The 22,569-nt window shown below is 42.0% G+C and overlaps 2 protein-coding genes across 3 annotated transcripts in view; one reads left to right on the top strand and one right to left on the bottom strand.

Moving 5' to 3' along the window:
• Dus2 (dihydrouridine synthase 2) overlaps window positions 1–22,569 on the bottom strand; it is a 48,194-nt gene that overhangs the window by 9,420 nt on the left and 16,205 nt on the right. For both annotated transcript variants that reach the window (XM_076837463.1, XM_076837462.1), the window contains exons 7-9: window positions 7,466–7,513; window positions 1,826–1,891; window positions 1,576–1,646 (exon numbers count right to left, since the gene is read on the bottom strand). In XM_076837463.1, coding sequence (XP_076693578.1) covers window positions 1,576–1,646; window positions 1,826–1,891; window positions 7,466–7,513 — 185 coding nt within the window. The remainder of the gene's footprint in view (window positions 1–1,575; window positions 1,647–1,825; window positions 1,892–7,465; window positions 7,514–22,569) is intronic.
• Window positions 12,132–14,209, top strand: LOC143384126 (DPEP2 neighbor protein-like). The gene is made up of 3 exons (XM_076839187.1): window positions 12,132–12,198; window positions 13,830–14,010; window positions 14,101–14,209. Exons 1-3 carry the CDS (start codon window positions 12,132–12,134, stop codon window positions 14,207–14,209), a joined length of 357 nt encoding a protein of 118 aa, XP_076695302.1.

The following is a 22,569-nucleotide window of genomic DNA, read 5'->3' as shown; positions in this document are numbered from 1 at the left end:
TGACCCATGCTCAGAGATAAGCAGGCAAGGTGGTTGACAGGTCTTTTCTGAGTGTGTCCCCTCTGCTACATTCCTGAATTCCTCAGAAGGTCCTGCCAACTCAGCTTCCACCTCTGTCTCCCTGTATCCCCAGCTAGTTTTAGCCCATCCTCAACAGCTCTAGTGGTCAGAAAGTCTTTTCTAAAACTAACCCAAATCTGTCTTCCTACTGCTTCTGGTAAAAGCCTCTTTGGTGGATTGCAAGAAGGATTGCAAGTTCAAGGCCAATCTCAGCAATTCAGTGAGACCTTGTCTCAAAACAAATAAAAAAACAAAAAAGAACTAGGGATGTAGCTCAGTGGTAAAGCACCCCGGGTTCAATCCCAGCACCAAAAAAAAAAAAAAAAAGATCTTCCTTTATTAAGAGAATAATGATGCCAGGCTATGGCCAGGCTATGTGCCAAGGGTTTTATTTACAATCTCATAAACAGTTCATGACAGAATTATAAAAAAGAAATTATTTTCATTTCCATATTAGGACTGTGGCACTCAGAGAAGTGATTCCCCAAAGGATACACAACTAATAAGCTGCAGACATAGGATTTGGCACCAAGCAATTTTAGCCCAAAGCCTACTGCCCAAGAAAGGAGAGCATGTAAATACATGTGTGGCTCTCACCTCCCCATATGCCTTCAATCTGAGTAGCTCTGCTTTTTGTGGTATATGATGGACCTCTGGATGCCCTCTGAAAAGGCTGTCAAAATGACAACCAGAAACTTGGATTCTTCCATAAGAGTCCTGAGCCCAAAAAATACATTTCTTAGAGACAAGACGTCACCAGCCAAAGTCTGTTGTCTGGGGTTCCTTATGAAAGGACATCCTGGGCACAGGGAGCAGATTTGACTGGGAAACCAAGAGCAGCCTTCAGAAACACCTTGGCTCTCTTAAAGGAACACATTAGCTACAAAGCAGCAATGTCTTCAAAAGAACAGCCATCTTGCCAGGAGTGGTGGCTTACTGTGGAATGGAAGTGGAAGGCTGAGGCAGAAGGATCACAAGTTCAAGGTAAGCCTCTGCAACTCAGCAAGACCCTAAGCAACTATAAGACCCTGTTTCAAAATAAAAAATAAAAAGGGCTAGTGAAATGGTTCAGTGATCGAGCACCCCTGAGTTCAATCCCTAGTACCACAATAAATGAATAAATGAATGAATAGCCATCTGTCTGGGGTCATTCAAGGGAGAAGCCATTGCTTGATTAGGTCAAAAGAAAACATTCAGAGTGAGAGTTCTAATTCCACCACTTTCTGTCTGCATGATACAGGTTTGAGCAAATCACTCCATCTCTACAACTTCAATGTCATGTGGATGGGGAGTTTCTCTTTCTCTGTGTCTCTCAAGCTCAGAGCAGGGCCTAGCACTAATAGGTGCTCAATAAAAGAAACACAGACAAATGCAAGCCCATTCAAGAAGTCTGAGTGCTCTCTGCACTCCCAGGTTGTCAAAGAGTTGGGCAGAGGAAGGCAAAATAAGTGAGAGACTATAAAAATGGCTGAGGAATCTCTCAGCCAGTCAGTCTCTAAAAATGCAATCACTCACCTCCCATGAACTGTGATGGCAGCAATGCCAGTCCTTTCTATCCGCTTCACAAGGCTCAAGGTATCTTCTAGCTGAGGAAGATCACAAGAGTGGTTACTGGGGCCCCAGTGTTATAGCTGCTGGCTCCTAAATTGGGCTCAACTCTACTCCCTCCACCAAACCTAATTCATCCCTCATGAATCATTCACAATCCCCAAAGCCAACATCACCTGAGAGAACAGACCTTGAGATAATATAATACAATACTTACTGAAGGCAGAATACGGATCTTGCAGGTCACAGGTCTGCACGTCCCTTTAACAAGGGTGCTGAGGATCTGCAAAGAGGAGCACACAGGAGCACCTACCTCTTCTAAAACAAACTTCCACACTGCTTGTATACTGCTACAGATCTATGCATTTCAGGGACACAGACAGTTCATGTATGCACAATGTATATATCAATCTGTTACACACATACACATGGAATACTTCATGAGGCAAGGAATGTGCCTCTGTTCTATTCTACAGCCCCAACACCAGTGATCCCTGCCTGGCACAAAATGGTATATATGTACTTGTTAAATACACTGAATGAACTAGGGAGTGAATGGATCTGCATGCATTCCTGTGTGGAATGCAGTAATCCTTTGCCAGGTTCAAGCATTAGAATTACCTGAAAAGCTTAAGAAACACAAATTCTTATATTCTATCCTGTTATTTCTATAGGGGCAGGGATTAGGAATGTGTGTTTCTAACCAACACACTCTGTTTTCAATATGATTTTGAGGCCCAGCCCTGGATAAGAACAGGCTGGCAACTTCTCCCCTGGACGAAGGGAAGGAAATGTTCCCTGAGTGCGTCCTGAGCCCTGCAGAGTGAGGAAGCAGGAAGGCCTTAAAAGGCCTGGGCCCTTGCACTCCTCTTTGGAGATGTCAGATATACAGAAATAAAACTGGCAAAAAAAAAAAAAAAAAAAAAAGGACAACATTTTCAACAAGCTAAAAAGTGTTTATTGCATAATAATTGAAAAGGATTTCAAGAAGCCATACAGGAAAGTGTCAGTGAGGTAGCAAGACCTGACCACACAAGAATCAGAGATCGAGAGAGATGCAAATGACACTGCATGGCTGTGACATTGCTATCTTCTTCCCAAATCAAAAATTTCAACCCAGGCAAGTTGGAAGCAGGGTGATCTCAAGGACTTTCCCAGAACTGAACCTCTGTTCAGCAGAGGAGATACCTAGGTGACTGCTGCCAGTCTTCTAGACTGGCAGGGGCAGCAGAAAGCAGAGAACGAACAGAGGAGGACTTTTTCTCAGGGACAGGCTAAGGTAGCCACTCTGGTAGATAACAGACCAAGAGACTGGGCTGACCAGTGGATGGCTCATGAGCAAGACAGGGTCTGCTGGACAAGGCAAAATTGACAGGCAGGCAGGAACAGTCTACAGGTGCTGCCTCAGGAGACTGGGCCTGAGGTCCTAAGGTCACCCTGGCAGGTCTTAAAGGGGCACTGCCAGGTCCATCATGACACAAAAAATTCTTACTCTCATTCTATTTCTGGCTCAAGGCAACACCTATCGACAGTTCCCTTGCAAGCACTCACTTGGAATCCTCTGATATTTGGTAATTTAAGAAGCACCAGCTGGTCTGATCCAATGCTTTGTCTTACAGGACTTCCTTTTAGTGTATTTTAACCAAGTAGAATAGAATTTCTGTTCATTTCATGTAAGGACAAGGAAGGAGATTAGGTAACTAGAAGCCCTAACCACTTGCAAAGGCAGCACTGAGGGGAAACAGCAACTAGAGGCAGTCCTCCAGCCAGGCTCTAGCATGAAACTCTTCTGGACACAACTCTCCAGGTCCACATCACACCACATGTCCCGGTGAAGATCTCTGGGGATAAAGGACAAGAGGCAAGCCTATATCTGAGTGGAGAAGCAGAACATCAACCCAAGGCTTGCCTCACCAGATCAACTGGCCTCCTGGGAAAAAGCAGCCCTATCTCCCCAGGTTGTTGAGGAGGGAGCAGGTGGGAAGATCGGAACCCACAGGCTTGGGTATCAGTGAGACCAGAGTTCAAGTTCTGGGCCTGCTCACTGGTAGCTATGACTCAAGAAACTTCATTCACACAAATGATACCCTGGACAGCCAGAAGATGCACAAAAAGCTTGGACGGGGTGAGACCATATATCACTAAGAGCTACAGTCTAAAACTGAGGGTCTAAATCCAGGGAAGGTATACTAGCATTACCTGGTAGAAGCTTTTTTCTTTTTCTTTTTTTTTTTAAAGAGAGAGTGAGAGGAGAGAGAGAGAGAGAGAGAGAGAGAGAGAGAGAGAGAGAGAGAGAGAAAGAATTCTAATATTTTATTTCATAGTTTTTGGCAGACTCAACATCTTTGTTTGTATGTGGTGCTGAGGATCGAACCCGGGCCGCACACATGCCAGACGGGCGCGCTACCACTTGAGCCACATCCCCAGCCCCGGAACCTTTTTTCAATAGACTGATATCCCCCATCCCTATCCACTTCAAGGTTAGAGAATTCAACAGGTAGCATCTTTTTTTTTTTCAATTAAGATAAAATTTATATACAATAAAATCTGCCACCTTGGGCCCAGTATGTTGGCACACACCCGTAATCCCAGCAATTTGGGAGTCTGAGCAGGAGGATCACAAGTTCAAGGCCAGCCTGGGGAACTTAATGAGACTCTGTCTAAAAATAAAAAATAAAAAGGGCTGAGTATATAGCTCAGTGACAGAGTACTCCCAAGTACAATACCTAGTACCACCCCCCCAAAAAAAATTTGCCCTTTTTAAGGGTATAGTTCAGTGGTATTAGTTCAGTGGTATTATTAAGTATTTTCAAAGTTTTTCCAGACCTCACACAAACATCTTTATTTTGAGAAAATTTGAGCAGGTGGTCCTGAGATGCTCCCATGATGAAATCAGGGTCCTAAAACACCAAGCCTGGAATACAAAGCTCACCCACTCACCCAAACTGCTAGTACAATCTGGGCTTAAATTGAATCCAGCCCCCCATGCAAAAATCACATTGGATTTTGTAGGAGAAGTCTGCAACCCTGCAACTTCCCCTCCATGAGGCAAACCCCATTTAGCCAACCTATATGATTCCCTCACCCGAGAAGAAACAGAATGATCTAAGCATCTGGAATGCATCTCTACTGCTTCATGAATAAATGTACCTCATTCAAAGAGGAATGTCAGAAAGGATAGAGCCAGCAGCATTGGTCGGAGAAACCAGGTCAGACGATAAGAAAATGCCCATGTGCTGAGGACCCCTCTCTTAACTGCTTTGACATCATGGCTATCCATTTCCACTCCATCTTGCACATGGGTGTCTCACTGGAAGTTCCAAACTCCGCTGCCTATTGAACTGTGGTTAGACATTTAAAAATGAAGCCAGGCACCTTTAATGGAAGATGTCATTGAGAAGGGACACTGACGCTGCATTAGGAATCACAAGACTATGACTCCAAAGTTGGCTCTGCCTGCCTCTTATTTGTAATATGATCTTGAAGAAAATCATTTTTCTCTCTGTGTGTTTTATTTTTCTGTTTTTGTTTTGTTTGGGGGGGGTTGTTGCTGTTGTTTTTGTTTTTTATTGGTACTAGGGATTGAACCTAAGGGCCCTTACCACTAAAACACATCCTGAGCCCCTTTTTATTTTTTATTTTTAAGACAGAGTCTCAATAGGTTGCTTATAACCTCACTAAGTTGCTGCGGCTGGTTTCAAACTTGTGATTCTCCTGCCTCAGCCTCCCAAGCTGCTGGGAGTGTGCCACCACTCATGACTAGTTGATTACTTTTGATCAAAATGAGATTGTAATTGGGCATGGTAGTGTATGCCAACAGTCCCGTTTATTTGGAAGACTGAGGCAGAAGATCTCTTAAGCCCATGAGTTGAGAACAGCCTGGGCAACACAGTAAGATTGCTGTAACAACAACAATAAAAAAGCAGCAGCAGCTAATGAATGCCTGCCCTGTGTACCTCAAAGGGTTTCAGGGACAAATAAAATAACATTGGAATATGCTTTGAAAGGAAACTACCCTAGAAATGGTAGGGATACATTATATGCAGGTTAGAGGAACATCATATGTGGCTGTATGTGGGAAAAATCAGAAGGAATCCAGCCAACACATACTGTGGTCCTCTTATATCCCAGAGACAGCTGGACAGAAAGAATATACACAGTTGAACAGCAACAGCCAGAATAAACCAGCTCTTATGGTAGTATCTGAGTCCCAAATAACTCTAATCTGCAGGAAGCACCATGAGGCTCAAATCCTGGACAAGGAAGTAGGGATGGTGAATGAAAAGCAAAACAAAGGAGCTATGATCAGCAACAAGCTGACAGCTGATGAGCTGGGAAAGGAAAGGAAGGGAAAAGGTACACATGGTATGATATGGCAGAATATCACCCCCACAACCCCTAGCAGCCCACAGCACTAGATAGCAAATACCAACCTGACCCAGGGGACTCATTAAGCCTATCTGCAAAATCACCACAGGAAGGGAAATAAAGAAAGACTAACTTCAGCTTGCTTCATGGGACCCTGACCTGGCTTGCTCTCAAAGAACTGATGAGACTCCAGTGGTATGGAGTCTACCCCTGCTACTCTCATCCAGGCCCCTTAGAGAGGACAATCTACCCACCCCCGAAACACATACATACACAGAGCCTACCCTCACCAAAGGTGGTCTAGCCTCTGCTCTCATTAGCATCCTAGAAAGGAGAAAAAGAACATAGAGGAGTCTCTAGCCCAGTCTTCAGGCTCTCTGGCTCTTAGTTGACAGTTGGAACTTAGGGCCCAAGTTCCAGGCTTTTATACAACTCAAGGCTGCTGTATGCTGGCGCAAGGGTTTCCAAACCTGGCTGCATGTCAAAACCATTGGGAAGCTTTTTATTTAGATGGGGGATTGCCGCAGTCTCTGGCTGGGCACAAATCAGAGCCTCCACACAGCTTGTAGATTCAAACAGCAATTCTTTATTCCCCAACTCACACTGGCCGTCTATAAACACGTTCTGGGGGAATCCACGTTCTCTGCCCAAATTCACACTCTGCCCAAATCCACTACTCTGCCCAAATCCACTCTACATGGGCTTCTGTCTCCCAAAATATACTGACCCTAAGAACTCAAGAGGAACTCAGCAGCAGGATACGCCCTATTCCAAAGGGGGAATACCCTAATCTCCTATTATGCTAAACTGCCCTATTCTAAAGGGGGAACACCCTAATCTCCTATTATGCTAAACCGCCCTGGTCCTTGAGCAAGGTCACCTTTCAGAAGTCCTTCCACTAGACAGCATGGGAGTAAGCTGGCAAGGAGATTGTCATACCTACTTGGCTGATGGCTCCCAGCAGGGGATGAGGGTACCAGGTATTGAACTCAGAGGCACTTGACCACTGAGCCACATCCCCAGCCCAATTTTGTATTTTATTTAGAGACAGGGTCTCACTGAGTTGCTTAGGACTTTGCTAAAATTGCTAGGGCCAACTTTTGAACTTTTGTTCCAGTGTCATAATAAACTAAACCTGCCATCTTCCAGCAGTTTGGGTGAGTGGGTGAGCTTTGTGTTCCAGGCTTGGTGTTTTAGGACCCTGATTTCATCATGGGAGCATCTCAGGACCACCTGCTGAAATTTTCTCAAAATAAAGATGTTTGTGTGAGGTCTGGAAAAACTTTGCACACCTGTAATCCCAAGCCACGGGGATTACAGGTGTGCATCAGTGCATCTGGCACTGGGAAGCTTTCTAAAAAATTTCCAGGCCGAAAATGGATAGACTAAGGGAACTTCAGTAAATCTGGAATGGGGAGAGAGGCATTCTAGGCAACTCTAGTTCATAGCCATGTTTTGAGGACGCTGCTTTCACTCATGCAGAACTTACCTTCTCAATCTTGTCAGGATCTGACAGCAAAGCAGCTCCCATTCCTCCCTAAAGAGAACAAGAAGAAAGGTCTGCTTTAAGTTGGAGGAGGATACTCCTTGGCTCCTGCCTGCCCCCCGCCTCCCATAGTAACATGGTATGCAAACCTTGTAACCAAGGTCCACTGACAACTGGCATTTTCCTAAACAAGTAGGAAGACAGCAGGATTCATGCCCATAATCACAAGGACAGGAATCTGATGAATTCTAAAGTCACTACAATGATGCCCTTGGCAAAACCCATGGATCTCTAGAAGCAGGCTCTACAGAATTTCTGGCTGGATGTCTTGGCTTATGCCAATAATCCCAGTGGCTTGGGAGGCTGAGGCAGGAGGTCCACAAGTTCAAGATCAGTCTCACCACATAGCCAGGCCCTAAGCAATTTATGGAGACCCTGTCTCAAAATAAAAAAATAAAATAATATAAAAGGAATAGAGATGTGGTTTAAATGTTTAAGTACACCTGGATTTTTTTTAATTATTTATTTCTATATTCTACTTAGGTATATATGACAGCAGAATGCATTTTGAGAGAGAGAATTTTTAATATTTATTTTTTAGTTTTCGGCGGACACAACATCTTTGTTTGTATGTGGTGCTGAGGATCGAACCTGGGCCGCACGCATGCCAGGCGAGCGCGCTACCACTTGAGCCACATCCCCAGCCCACCTGGATTATTTTTAAAGAAAAAAAAAATTCTTTTTCAGGTCTCAGTGTCATAATGAACTAAACCTGCCATCTTCCAAGACATTAAAAGACAATGGATCCTCCTTAAGTGATGAGATTTAAATACTCCTTCCTCACATACCCAATACTTGCTTTAGTACCAACACTAAATGCAGGGACACAAACATTGTCCAGGCCCTTCTCCTCAGCCAGCAACAATGTCCCAGTCTTGAGGATCCAGATACATGCCAAACAAACAAAAATACCAGAAAACAGAAACTGCATAACTGAAACACTTAAAACTCAACCCGAACAATAATGCTTGTCTCATGATAATAGGATTATTACCAACAGTTTTCTTGCCCTTTTCTTTTTTCCTTCTGCAGTACTGAGAATTGAATCTAGGCTTGCCCTACCACTGAACTCAGCCTCCCAAAGAGTTGTGATTATTGGCATAAGCCACCATACCTAGCTCCTGTTACAATTTTCTATATTTCCCATGTTCTAGACATTACAATAAATTACTTTAGTAATCAGTATCTCATGAGAGGGTAAAAGAGAATGAACTCTTTGAAAATCTGAATGAAGGGGAGAAAAGCAAACCCAATAAATATAGTATACATATTGCATACTAATGAATGCTCAAAGCCTGTGCTCAGAGATTTAAGTTCGGATGTTACAGTTTAATTTCACAATCAAGGATGACAGATTCAATCAGAGGAAAAATTAAATCACCACAGACTTCCAGGTGCATTAATGCATACCTATACTGCCAGCAGCTTAGAAGAGTAAACAAGGAAGATCACAAGCTCAAAGTGGGCTTCAACGACTTGGTGAGACTCTTGTCTCAAAATTAAAAATAAAAAGGGCTGGGAATGTTATTAAACATCCTATGGTTCAATCCCTGGCACCAAAAAAAAAGAGTCACCTCAGACTTGGCTAGGCTTGCATTTTGAGAATTGGCAGGGTGGAGGAGTCACTAGCTCTGCATTTGAGGGCCACAGATACAAGACTTAGACGTCTCAAGGAAGCCCAGGAACTCACCCAGCTCCATCTGTCTTTCACCCCTCATACACAAAATCCAGCCCATCCTTATGGAATCACAGAATCTAAAATTCAAGTTCACCGGCCCTTCCACAGCAATTTTTCACAATAGAATTCCCTTCTTTCCTTCCTTTCTAACTTTTTTCTTTTTTTGAATAGATAATACACTAAACATATGAGAGATTCAAAACATTAAAAGGTAAAGATTCCCCCTCTTTAAGGAACAAGAGACTTTTCAACCTATACTTTTTTTTTGTATTGAGAGTCCTTTACCAAATCTCCCATCCATTTTTAATATAATTTTTTAAAGTTAAAAATGAACACAATGCATGGTTTTACTTATTTATTTTAATGAGATGCTAAGGATCAAACTGAGTAATTCACATGTTAGGCAAGTACTCTACCACTGAGCTGCAACCCCAGACCATCCTTTGTGAGACAGGGACTCCCTAAAGCTGCTGAGGTTGGCCCCAAACGTGAGATCTGAAGGCATGGGCCAGTTGCTAATTTAAGGCGGAATCCTGGACTCTCTCACCACCATCACCAGTTCCAAACTCCACTGCATTAAGCTTCATGTCAGACAAACATTTATGAGGCTGAAGAGAACAAATAAGGTGACAAGTTGGTGCAGATCCTCAAGCAACATGACAAAGCAGACAAGACTGGACCCTCAGGAACATAACAGTTCCAGCACTATGAACTGGCTGGGATAATATTCTAGATGACCACAAGATCAAACACTTAAGGTTTCAGGGGCAAATGCCAGCTTCAATGAGGGCAGGTATCTTTCAGTGCTTCAGGAAGGGCTTCCAAGACATACTGCTCTACAGATGTAGCTTCTCAGAGACTAGACAGCACCCATGCAGAGCTCTTGTCAATGATGATTTTCCCCTCCACAGAGCAAGGAGGGTGAGCCATGTTGGGAGTGAGGCGCCAGGTGCAGTCATCAACTTTATGACTCATCCGTGAGCTGTGAGGCTGGTTCAGAAGATTGAACTAGCAGTTGTACAAAGAAGGCGGCTTCCAGGAGGAGCATCCTCAGTGAGAGAGCACTGGCTTCAGCAAGCCTGATTTTGGCTAACTAAAATGGGATTCTGGATTAGGGATCTTTCCTGGTGTCCTGGGAGGTTGAACACACTTTTCAGCTAGGGTGCCCTTAATGCCTCTCAGGGCCTGGGGGCTGCTTGTTGCTTTGAAAGATGAGCTACTGGCCAATATTGGAGTAATTGAGCATTGGACCATAGTAGCATAGTCTTTCACATAAAATGTGAAGAATAAAATGCATTTTGATTTTCTGTCATGTCATGATTTCTAGCAATAAATGATGTTTTCATGGGCTGTCTTAACTATAATTATCATGGGGCAGAATTCAATGTACTTAATAATTCACGTTTCAAATTGCCTCGTATAGAACAAAGAATCAGTTGAGTTTATTTTCTTTTTCTTGAATGACTACACATGGTTTATTTTCCTTTTTTGAAGAACAAAGACTGAAATGATAATGTGGTAATTTTGTAATGTCATTTTGTCATGAAGACGTTTCAAATTTTACATTAAAATGGGCCTGTCATTCCTGCTTTATAAATTCACTGGAGGCTCTCATTTTCCTTGGAGCACCTTTAACATCTTTCTCATTGTCCACCAGCTTGAAATGTAACAAGTTTGCCATATTAGCTATAAATCTGGAGCCCCAACATGAACAACATGAAACCCTACTGTTGAGCAGACTTCTACACTACCTGTGTGACTTTGGATAGGGCCCTTAACATGTGCTTGAGACCTAACTTCTAAGAAGGAGAGGGTGCAAAGAATTTGTTTTTCTTTTTTTTTTTTTGTGGAGCCCAAGATCAAACCCATGGCCTCACAATGCTAGGCAAACACTTCAAGGCTCTACAATTCCCAGGCACTGTGACACACGCCTGTAATTCCAGCACCTCAGGGCCTGTAATCCCAGCACCTCGGGAGGCTGAGGCATGAGGAGCTCAAGTTCAAAGCAAGCTTCAGCAAAAGCAAAGTGCTAAACAACTTAGTGAGACCCTGTCTCTAAATTAAATACAAAATAGGGCTAGGTATGTGGTTCAGTGATTGAGTGCCCCTCAATTTAATCCCTAGTACCAAAAAAAAAAAAAAAAAAAAAAAAAAAAAATTAATCTCTACCATTGAAGCACACCTCCAACTCATTAAAGGATTAAACTATGGGGAAGAATGAAGTCCCAAGGTGCCAGTCTTTACTTTTATTCCCAAATGGAATGTTTTTCAACATGTTCTTTTTTTTTTTTTTTTTGGTACTGGGAATTGAACTCAGGAACACTCTACCACTGGGCAACAGCCCCAACCCTTCTTTTCTATTTCATTTGCAGACAGGGTCTCACTGAGGTGCTTAGGGACTAAGTTGCTGAGACAGGCTTTGAATTAAAAAAATCTCCGGCCTCAGCTTTCCAAGTGAAAAGAATTATAGGCGTACACCACCATGCAAGCCCAAATCTTAATTTACATTCAGGCCCACTTCCAAGGAGCATTCCCCCAACAAATAATCCACTCAAGTCTCTGCCTCTCCAACACTTAAATACTTAGCATCAGGGCCATGCAACCTACTTGTCTCTGTATTTAATCATGACTGACCAGTTTAATAATTTGGGTTCTCGTGCCACCTGTGGTCATGGGCTGTTCTCAACTCCCATTTGTGCTACACAGACTAGTTGACTAGGAAAGGTCAGAAGGGAGGGTCAAAGCAGAGTTTGCTTTTCACCCTGTTTTCCATAAAATAGCAAGGATCTGAAGCCTGCCACTCAAGATACGCATTCCATCTGTGATCTCACTGGGTAGTGATGACATCACAAGCCTCAGTTTCCATGGCAAAAAGAAACTTCTTTACCAGTTCTCTACAAGACACCAGAGTGTCTGGTTGCTTCAGAGAGTATGTCTGACCGAATATTTTATATTCAATCGAACTTGTCTGCTATCCCCTGGGAGAGCACAGCAGCAGGTAGGCCTAGGCCAGGCATCTGTAATGGAGCACTGGTAAATATACAACCTCACTTGACTGCCACATCTTCCTTTGGGGTTTCCCCATCACCCTCAAAACTTCCCTACCCATGAGTAAGACCAATGGTCTGGTGCTCCCTCAAGGACCCACAGTGTTTCTGCTCACTGCTGAGGGCAAGTATTCAGAAAGGTTCTAATCTTTATCAGTCTAGCCTTCCCCTTTAGCCTCCCCCAATGCTTTCTTCAGAGCACAGCTATAGTCTGGTACACACTGGTACACACCTATAGTCCCAGTTGCTTGGGTGGCTAAATGGAAAGAGTACCTGAGCCTAAGAGTTGGGCTCAAGCATCTGGGCAGAAACATAATGAAGCCTGGGCAACATGGTGAGAGCACTCATCACCAAAACAGGAAGGAGGCTTCATTCTCAGATCCTTTCTTAATAAGAGTCTTACAGAAACCCAGTGTGCTTTTGTTATCCAGGGATAATTGGAGCATTTGAGGAAGAGCATTTTAGTCTCTCATGAACCTCACCTTCAGACCCAGGCACCTATAGCATACTGTCATGGATACACTCACATGGATCCCCTTCATATCCCAGTCTGAAATGCTGAGAAAAAGGATGTTCTCATGCAGTTGGGAAGAACAGAAGGGCCAGGGGTAGAGGTGAAGTGATACAGAGACTGGAGTTCTGAGGAAACGATGTCTCAAGAAATGGATGTGCAAAGGCTATTGTGCCTAAACTTGGTATCGAGAATTTGGATCTCGTTCTCTTAATCCCTCTGCCCCAGTATATAGCCTTCAGAAAGTGGTAGAGTTGGGCACAGTGGTATGGAACGATAATCCCAGCTATTCAGGAGGCTGAGGCAGGAGAATTGCTTGAGCTCAATTCGAGTCTAGTCTGGGGAAACATAGCAAAACATAATCTCAAAAAAAAAAAAAAAAAAGCAGCTGGGCACAGTGGCTTGGGAGGCTGAGAGAGAACGATTGTGAGTTCAAAGCCAGCCTCAGCAAAAGTGAGGCATTAAGCAACTCAGCGAGACCCTGCCTCTAAATAAAATTCAAAATAGGACTGGGGATGTGGCTCTGTGGTTGAGTGCCGCTGAGTTCAATCTCTGGTAGCCAACCCCCACCCCACGGGAAAAAAAAAAGAATTACAAAAATCTATAAAAATTAATCTAGAATTCAGTGTGTCTGAAACAGGCTGTAACAATGGGTCCCACAGGGAGCTGCTAAGGTGGGAGGGGTTCTAATCCAATTTATATTAGACCAGATTTTCCAAACCTTGAAAATTATTTCTATTAAAAACTTAGAAATGACAGACCTTAAGATATTTTTCTCAGTTGTAGAAGGGAGAGACTGAGGGAGGGCTGTTTGGGATAATTTTGAGGTTTGACTATTATTCTCATGCTTGCTTTGGCTCCACAGAACTCAATTACTTTGATAGCAAGCATCCCTTGAGGAGACAGGCAAAGCAACCATAGAGGTAAACAGGCAAAGGCTATGTTTGGGATGCCATGCAGAGAAGAGGGCTTCAGTCAGAAACAGGAAAGATTAGGAGAGGGAGGTACTAGCAGCTGAGTGCACAAAACACAAGTAACAGAAGTGTCTCATAAGTTCTGTTTTCTTTCCAGCAGCAGTGCCTTCCACATCTCCTCCTACACCTGCATACTACCATGTCCTCTACAGAGGATGTGGGGAAACGCAGGTGGGCTGGCATGGAGAAACATACTGCCTGGTTGGTGGCTACCGGCTCTACGGAGATGTTCCCTTGGTCACTCCACCAAAGGCCAAAGAAGAGAAGCCAGCAGAGAAGCCAGCAGAGAAGCCAGCCCAGAAGCCAGCCCAGAAGCCAGCCCAGAAGCCAGCCCAGAAGCCAGCCCAGAAGCCAACCCAGAGAGCCAGAGAGGCTCCCAAGAAACGCCGAGCTCCAACAGAGGCAGAAAAGTCTCTGGGTTGTCCCAGCCCCAAAATTTGTACCAAGAGACCAATGTCAAAGAAGCTGGCTGGCTGAGCCTCTCTGTAAAGAGGTCTTGTATTTACCTATAACACTTAATGCATCTTTTTAAAAAATTTTTACTCATATTTTTTTAAAGAAATAAAAAATTTTATTGTTGCTGTTGTTAATTATACATTTATTCAAATATACAAAAATTTGAAAGAATCCCTGCAGGTGGTTGCAAATGATTTGCAATGGCATTGCAACTAGGGCCTTGGTTCAGTTTGACATGGGAAACTAATGCAGCTTGAACTTGAGTTTTCAGAGCTCGGAAGAGACAGTGACTGTATTTAAAAGCTATCATTTGTATTCCTCCTTCTCACTGGTATCGAGTAACTTCTTTATAAGTGCACGCTTCCCATTCTCAGGACATTATCAACAATTTTCTTGTCCTTTTCTTTTGTCCGTCTATACTACTGGAAATTCATTCCAGGGTTGCTCTACCTTTTATCTATATACCCAGCACTTTCTATGTTTTATTTGGAGACAAGGTCTCAGAACTTGCTCAGGCTGGCCTCAAACTTGTGATCCTCCTGTCTCAGCCTCCCAAGGAGCTGGGATTATTGGCATGTGCCATGATACCTTGCTCTCTTTACAAATTTCTTATTTTTTATTTAATTTTGTTAATTGTCAATGGGTCTTTATTTAATTTATTTTTAAGCAGTGCTGAGAATCAAACCCTGTGCCCCACACATTCCAGGCAAGCACTCCACCACTGAGCCACAAACAGAGCCCTCTTGTTAGAATTTTCTACATTTCCTATGTTCTAGCCAATACAATGAATTACTTTAATAATTAGCATCTCAGGGGAAAGTAAAAGAGGAGGGAATCTTTAAAAATCTGAGGGGCTGGGGCTGTAGCTCAGTGATAGCGTGCTCGCCTTGCATGTGGAAGGCACTGGGTTCGATCCTCAGCACCATGTAAAAATAAATAAAATGAAGGTATTGTGTCCATCTACAATTAAAAATATTTTAAAAATCTGAATAAAGGGGAGAAAAATCCAATAAATACAGTATATACACTACGTAACTATTGAATGTTCACAGGATGTGCTCAGAAAGTTTAAGTTCAGTTGTTACAGTTTTAATTTCATGCTTAAGGATGACAGATTCAAAGAGTACATTAAATCATCACAGACAGTCAGGTACAGTGGTGAACACCAATACTCCCAGCAGCTTGGGAGGGCAAGCGAGGAGAATCACAAGTTCAAAGCCAGCCTCAGCATCTTGGTGAGACTGTCTCAAAATTAAAAATAAAAAAGGCTGGGGATATGGCTCAGTAGTTAAATGACCCTGAGTTCAATCCCTGGTACCCCCCCCCCCAAAAAAAATCACCACAAACTGAACATATTGGGCCTGCATTTTGAGAATTGGCAGGGAGGAAGAGCCATTAGCTCTGCATTTCAGATAGAAACTTTAGAGGCAGGAGGATACATTAGAGGCAGGAGGATACAAACTTTAGAAGCCTCAAGGAAGCCTGGGCACTCACCCAGCTGCATCTGTCCTTCACCACACACACACACACACACACACACACACACATAATGCAGCCCTTCCTTAAAGAATTACAGGATCTAAAATTCAAGCTCACTGCCCCTTTCATAGCAATTTTCCACAATGGAATTTCCTTCCTTTCTAATTTTTTCCTTTTTTTTGAATAGATAATACATTCAAAATGCAAGAGGTTCAAAAGTTAAGAAAGTAACAATTTTCCCTGTTGAGAGCCACAGCTGAAGGGGCCCCAGCAAACTTTCAGACTGCCAGCTGATGAGCTGAAGGGGTCCCAGCAAACTTTCAGATTGCCAGCTGATGATTGGCTCACAGGGGCCCCAGCAACATCTAGCTGATTGGCTCCTCTGCGGTGATGCTCATTGGGCTGTTTCCCTGCCCTTTCAGACCACGGAGCTGCTCATTGGGGGACTTTTTTGGCTCCGCCCATGCGACCCAGCCAATCGGCCTCAAGAGCAGGAGGATTGTGGGAGGAAGAGGTTGTTGGGGTGTGTGGCTTGTGGGAAGCCGGTGGTGGCAGTTGGGCTATGAGGGTTTTTTCCTGAGGAGCTGTTTTGTTTATCTTGTGTGGTTCTAAAAATAAAGTTAGTTTCTTTTGACAAGTGGCTCCTGAATTGTGCCCAAATGTACTTATTAAAGGGGTGAAAGGACCTCTTCCCAAAGGAACAGTAGGCTTATTATTGGGACGCAGCTCTTCTACTCTAAAAGGACTTATGATAAGTCCTGGGGTAATTGATCCCGATTATGAAGGTGAAATAAAAATTATAGCCAGTTCTCCAAATGGTATATCAGTAATTTCACCAGGAGATAGAATAGCACAGTTACTAATAATACCAAGCCTACATGATAAATTTTCCAGTCGTGCTACAGAAAGAGGTTCCAAGGGATTAGGCTCCACAGGTGTAGATTGGGCTATGCTGTCTTTAAATTTAGATTCTCGCCCCATGCTAAAACTAAATATTCAAGGACATGAATTTAATGGGCTACTGGATACAGGTGCAGACCTTAGCATCATCTCTCGTCAAGAATGGCCAAAACATTGGCCATTACAACAAGCCACTCAAACACTTCGAGGCCTAGGAGTGGCGACTAATCCCCATAGAAGTGCAATGGTATTAGATTAGAAGGATCCTGAAGGATGTGAAGGAACTATACAGCCATATGTATTGGATCATCTTCCTATAAATTTATGGGGACGAGATGTCCTAGATCAATTAGGTTTGACATTAACAAATAACATCAACCAAAATGCACCCACTATTATGACTAGACAAGGTTTTAGGAAAGGAAAAAGATTAGGAAAACAAGAACAAGGTATAGCAGCACTAATACAAATAGATCAAGGAACAGACAGACATGGGTTGGATTTTCAGAAAGGGCCACTGAGACAATAAAAATTACTTGGAAATCAGAAAGACCAGTATGGGTTCCTCAGTGGCCCCTGACTAAAGAAAAGATACTAGCAGCCCATGATCTGGTCAAACAACAATTAGCAGAAGGACATATACAACCTTCTGTATCTCCCCATAATACTCCCATTTTTGTCATCAAAAAGAAATCTGGTAAATGGAGATTATTGCAAGATTTAAGAGCCATTAATAATGAGATGGTTATTATGGGACCTGCTCAATCGGGGATTCCTCAATTGTCTGCTTTGCCAAAAACCTGGTATGTTTTAGTTATAGATATTAAAGATTGTTTTTTTTCAATTCCAATTCATCCTGAGGATAGTCCACGTTTTGCATTTACTATCCCTGCACTGAATCATGAAGGTCCTGATCAGAGATATGAATGGAAAGTACTCCCTCAAGGGATGGCTAACAGCCCAACTATGTGTCAAATTTATGTTAACAAAGCAATCCAGCCACTTAGAAATCAAAATCCTGAACTACAAATATTTCACTATATGGATGATGTATTATTAGCACACAAAGCTAAAAACACATTGCTAGACTGTTATGCCACACTTACAAACTTATTAAAAAATTATAATCTAGAGATAGCAATAGATAAAGTACAATTAAATTTTCCAATTAATTATTTAGGAGTTCTATTATCCTCAACCATGGTCCGTCCACCAAAAATTCAAATACGAGTAGATCAACTCAAATCACTTAATGACTTTCAAAAGTTATTAGGAGACATAAATTGGATAAGGCCTTATCTAGGTATACCAACAGGAGAGTTGGGACCTTTATTTGATATCCTAAAAGGTCCATCAGATCCAAATTCACCCCGAATGTTAACGCCTGAAGCAAGAAAGGCATTAAAAATCATTGAAACATATATGGAAAATATGCATTTGGATAGAATTGATATAAGTTTGCCTTTATTATTTATTGTACTACCAACAAAAAATATTCCTACGGGAGTATTTTGGCAAGAAGGCCCATTATTATGGATACATTTATCTTATTCTCCTAACACTATTCTTACTAGGTATCCTGAGGCTGTAGGACAATTAATACTCAAAGGAATAAAAGCAGCAAAGGGAGTGTTTGGAATTTCTCCCAATAAAATTATTACTCCATATACTATGAATCAAATTGATGAGTTAGCTAATGAGTTAAATACTTGGGCAATAATCATGTGCAAATCTAATGTTTCATTTGATAACCACTTACCATCTAATCCTTTATTGTCTTTTTGGTCATCGCATCCTGTAATTTTTCCAAAAATGACAAGAAAAACACCTATCGGGAATGCTCCAAATATATTCACTGATGGATCAAATAATGGTACAGCAGCAATAGTTACACCTGACCAAACTTTTACATTTTTAGTACCCAAACAATCAGCTCAAAAGGTAGAGCTTAAGGCAGTATTACAGGCTTTTGTGATGTTTAAAAATTCTGTATTTAATTTATTTTCCGATAGTCAGTATATAGTTAATGCTATAGTATCCCTTGAAGATGCTGGTAGGATTTCCCCTTCCTCTACTATTTTCTTTTTGCTTTCCACTATACAAAGTCTAATCTGGGACAGAAAAGATCCATTCTTTATAGGACATATCAGGGCACATACAGGATTGCCTGGAGCCCTTAGTTTGGGCAATGATTTAGCAGATAAAACTACACATGACATCCATATTTTCTCTACACTAGAAGCTATAAATTTTCATAAAAAGTTCCATGTCAATGCTAATACTTTACAAAAGCGTTTTAAAATAACTAAGGAACAAGCTAGACAAATAATAAAACAATGTCAAAATTGTGTGACCTTTTTACCACAAGTTAATCTTGGAGTCAATCCTAAAGGATTGATACCTAACCATATTTGGCAGATGGACGTCACACACTTGCCAGAATTTGGAAAATTAAAATATTTGCATGTTACAGTTGATACTTCTTCTGGATTTTTGATGGGCTCCCTTCATGCCGGAGAAAAAACTAAAGATGTTATAGCTCATTGCTTACAAAATTTTGCCACTGTGGGCGTTCCAAAACAGTTAAAAACAGATAATGCCCCTGGTTATACTTCTACCTCTTTTACACAATTTTGCTCATCATTTGGCATTACTCATATAACAGGAATCCCATACAATCCACAGGGACAAGGCATAGTTGAAAGAGCTCATGAAACTATTAAAACGTACTTATTAAAGCAAAAAGAAGGAATTGGGAAGGGGTATATATTCCCCAAAGATAAACTTAAAATAACCCTTTTTACTCTAAACTTTTTAAATTTGGATTCATCAGGGCTTAGTGCTGCGGAAAGGCATACGTGTCCAAAAAATGTACATAAGCCCAAGGTACTTTGGAAGGATATTCTAACAGGACAATGAAAAGGTCCTGACCCAGTAATTGTCTGGAGTCGGGGGTCTGTTTGTGTGTTTCCACAGGGAGAACAGCAGCCGATTTGGATTCCAGAGAGATTAACTAAGGTCCTGACCCAGTGATTGCCTGGAATCGGGGGTCTGTTTATGTGTTTCCACAGGGAGAACAGCAGCTGATTTGGATTCCAGACAGATTAACTAAAGGATTTCTACAGACCAAAAAGAAGATGTGATATCCAGAACTCCAGTTTGGTTATTCTTACATCTGCGACAGAACCAGAATGCTTTTTTCAATATCTATTTTATTATTGCCCTTTCCCATATTTTTTTTTTTTTGAGCTCATACAGACCTAGGTTAATGTTTTGATGATCAGTCCTATTTTTTGACTATATAGAGTTTTTAAACATTGCAATGGAGATTTCACCTGTAAAAAGTTATAAGGCCTTTACTATTATGTTATGTGTCGTATGTATTATGTGTGCACACTTGTGTTTTGTGTTTGAATGTACGTATGTCCATATGTCATATATGATGAGCGCTCATGAAAAAATGGATCCAAATAATTTTTTTTTTATTCACGTGATTTAAATGGTTTAATTTAAATTGGGTAAATAGCTGTTGAAGATTGTTTTAAAATGTGAACAAAAAAGGAGGTTAACAGATCTGTTTGTTTACTTTCACCTTTCCTTTTCATTATATTTAATAATTCTCTTAAAGATAATGTAAATTGTTAAGAAAATTGTTTTCTTTTAATGCCTTCTGGAACATTACATAATTTTTTCTTTAGCCATTATTGCCAAAATTCCTATCTTCATCCCAGTGCCGGTGAAGACAATGTAAATTGTTAAGAAAATTGTTTTCTTTTAGTGCCTTCTGGAATGTTACATAATTTTTTCTTTAGCCATTATTGCCAGAATTCCTATCTTCAGTGAAGACAATGTAAATTGTTAAGAAAATTGTTTTCTTTTAGTGCCTTCTGGAATGTTATATAATGTTATATAATTTTTCTTTAGCCATTATTGCCAGAATTCCTATCTTCATCCCAGTGCATGAAGACAAAGATAAACCCAATCTACAGCTTCTGCAATAGCCATCACTGAACTGCTTGCAGAACTTGCCTGGACTATGCATCACTTATATGCATTGTGAACTCACTTGTATGCATTGTGAACTATCTGTTGGTGCAGCAACTTCTGGTAGTGTTGGGGTATTTATGCTGATGGTGTCATCGGTGGTACAATTTTTCCAAAAGGAGCCGTCAGCTAGCTTAGTGTATCTTCCTCCCTTCTGTTTGTCATGATCGTTCAGCTAAAATTTGGGGGCCAACAGAGGTGAGGCAAAGAACCTCACCCCCCCGCTGGTACGAAGACCTCTACACAGGTGTGGCTGTATACTGGACTGGTAGTCAATGACGGGTAAGATCCAATTACTATGGTACCAACCTAAGTCAGGAGGCTGACGCCTTGAGGTCAGCTCATCCGATAACGGGTAAGGACCATATGTACTACTGGACAACCTAAGGCAGGCACGGTCCCTAAGCCACATGCTTGTTGTTTAAACAGAGAGGGGGAGATGTTGAGAGCCACAGCCGAAGGGGCCCCAAAAAACTTTCAGACTGCCAGCTGATGAGCTGAAGGGGTCCCAGCAAACTTTCAGACTGCCAGCTGATGATTGGCTCACAGCGGCCCCAGCAACATCTAGCTGATTGGCTCCTCTGTGGTGATGCTCATTGGGCTGTTTCCCTGCCCTTTCAGACCACGGAGCTGCTCATTGGGGGACTTTTTTGGCTCCGCCCATGCGACCCAGCCAATCGGCCTCAAGAGCAGGAGGATTGTGGGAGGAAGAGGTTGTTGGGGTGTGTGGCTTGTGGGAAGCCGGTGGTGGCAGTTGGGCTATGAGGGTTTTTTCCTGAGGAGCTGTTTTGTTTATCTTGTGTGGTTCTAAAAATAAAGTTAGTTTCTTTTGACAAGTGGCTCCTGAATTGTGCCCAGCCAGACTGCGGCATTTCCCTACTTAAGGGATAAGAGACTTTTTTTTTTTTTTTAATTGACAATCTCAATTTTCTTTGAGACAGGGAGCTGATTGCTGTCGTTGCCCTCAAACTTGAGATCCTCCTATGTACCTTCTGGAGTCACTGGAATTATAGGCATGTACCACTGTATCCAGTTCAATCTACACTTTTATACTTTTTAAAGCAGGAGGACAAGGCAGACAGTAGCTGGCATGTGCTGTTACGGCATACTGCTTGGTATCTGTTCTGACTGGCTAGTGCCAGTTGCTCATTATTTTAAGTAGCACCCCAGAGTATAAATGTACTACCTATATAAGATTGAATAAAACTCAAGTTTCCCTCCCCAGAAGTAGCCAAAGTCCCTGGTTTATTGTTTGTCTTTTCAATTATATTCTATAAATAAAAAAGGCAACATATATAAATACTCATTTCCCATTTTCCTTAAGTATACAGTAGTAGCACACTATTTGAAATTCTTCTCATTGCTCTTCTCACAATATCAGGAGATCATTCCAAATCATTTCAACTCTGCTCCTTATAGAACTGAGTAGCACACAGTAATGAGAAAAAACAGCAATAAGTTTTCAACTGCTCATAGACAATTTCAAATTTTTGTTAATTCTTTGAAGGTAATATCCACAAAGCCCTCTGGTTTATTAAGCAGGCAGGCAGGCATTCTGAAGCCTCCTTACCTAAAGCATTGGTGTCAGGCTAGGTGACTTCTCAGAGCATAGTGGCTGACTCTGAACACTGGGTCAGGGAAACATCTACTATGTCTACACTGTCGACCTTCTGCTCTGATTCCTTACACTCAGCAACCTCAACCTGCTTTTATTATCTATTCCAAACCTGTCCTTTTTCAACATCTGATCACAGCTAAAGAAAAAGAAGCCTGCTTCCTGGCTACCAGTCAATCCTTCCTGAGCTACAACCACTTTATCCCACCACCACACACCCAACAATTTGCCAGCCAATAACCTCTGGCCTTTTGCCATTCTAATCCACCAGACACATGGCTTCTCTGCTCCAAAAAAAAAAAAAGGAGGGGGGCAAAGATACCAAAGTCCAAGTCCAGCTGAT

The sequence above is a fragment of the Callospermophilus lateralis genome, chromosome 18, assembly GCF_048772815.1.
Source record: "Callospermophilus lateralis isolate mCalLat2 chromosome 18, mCalLat2.hap1, whole genome shotgun sequence".
Lineage (NCBI taxonomy): Eukaryota > Metazoa > Chordata > Mammalia > Rodentia > Sciuridae > Callospermophilus > Callospermophilus lateralis.
The sequence above is the reverse complement of the archived record's forward strand: the minus strand, read 5'-3'. Positions and strand labels throughout refer to the sequence as shown.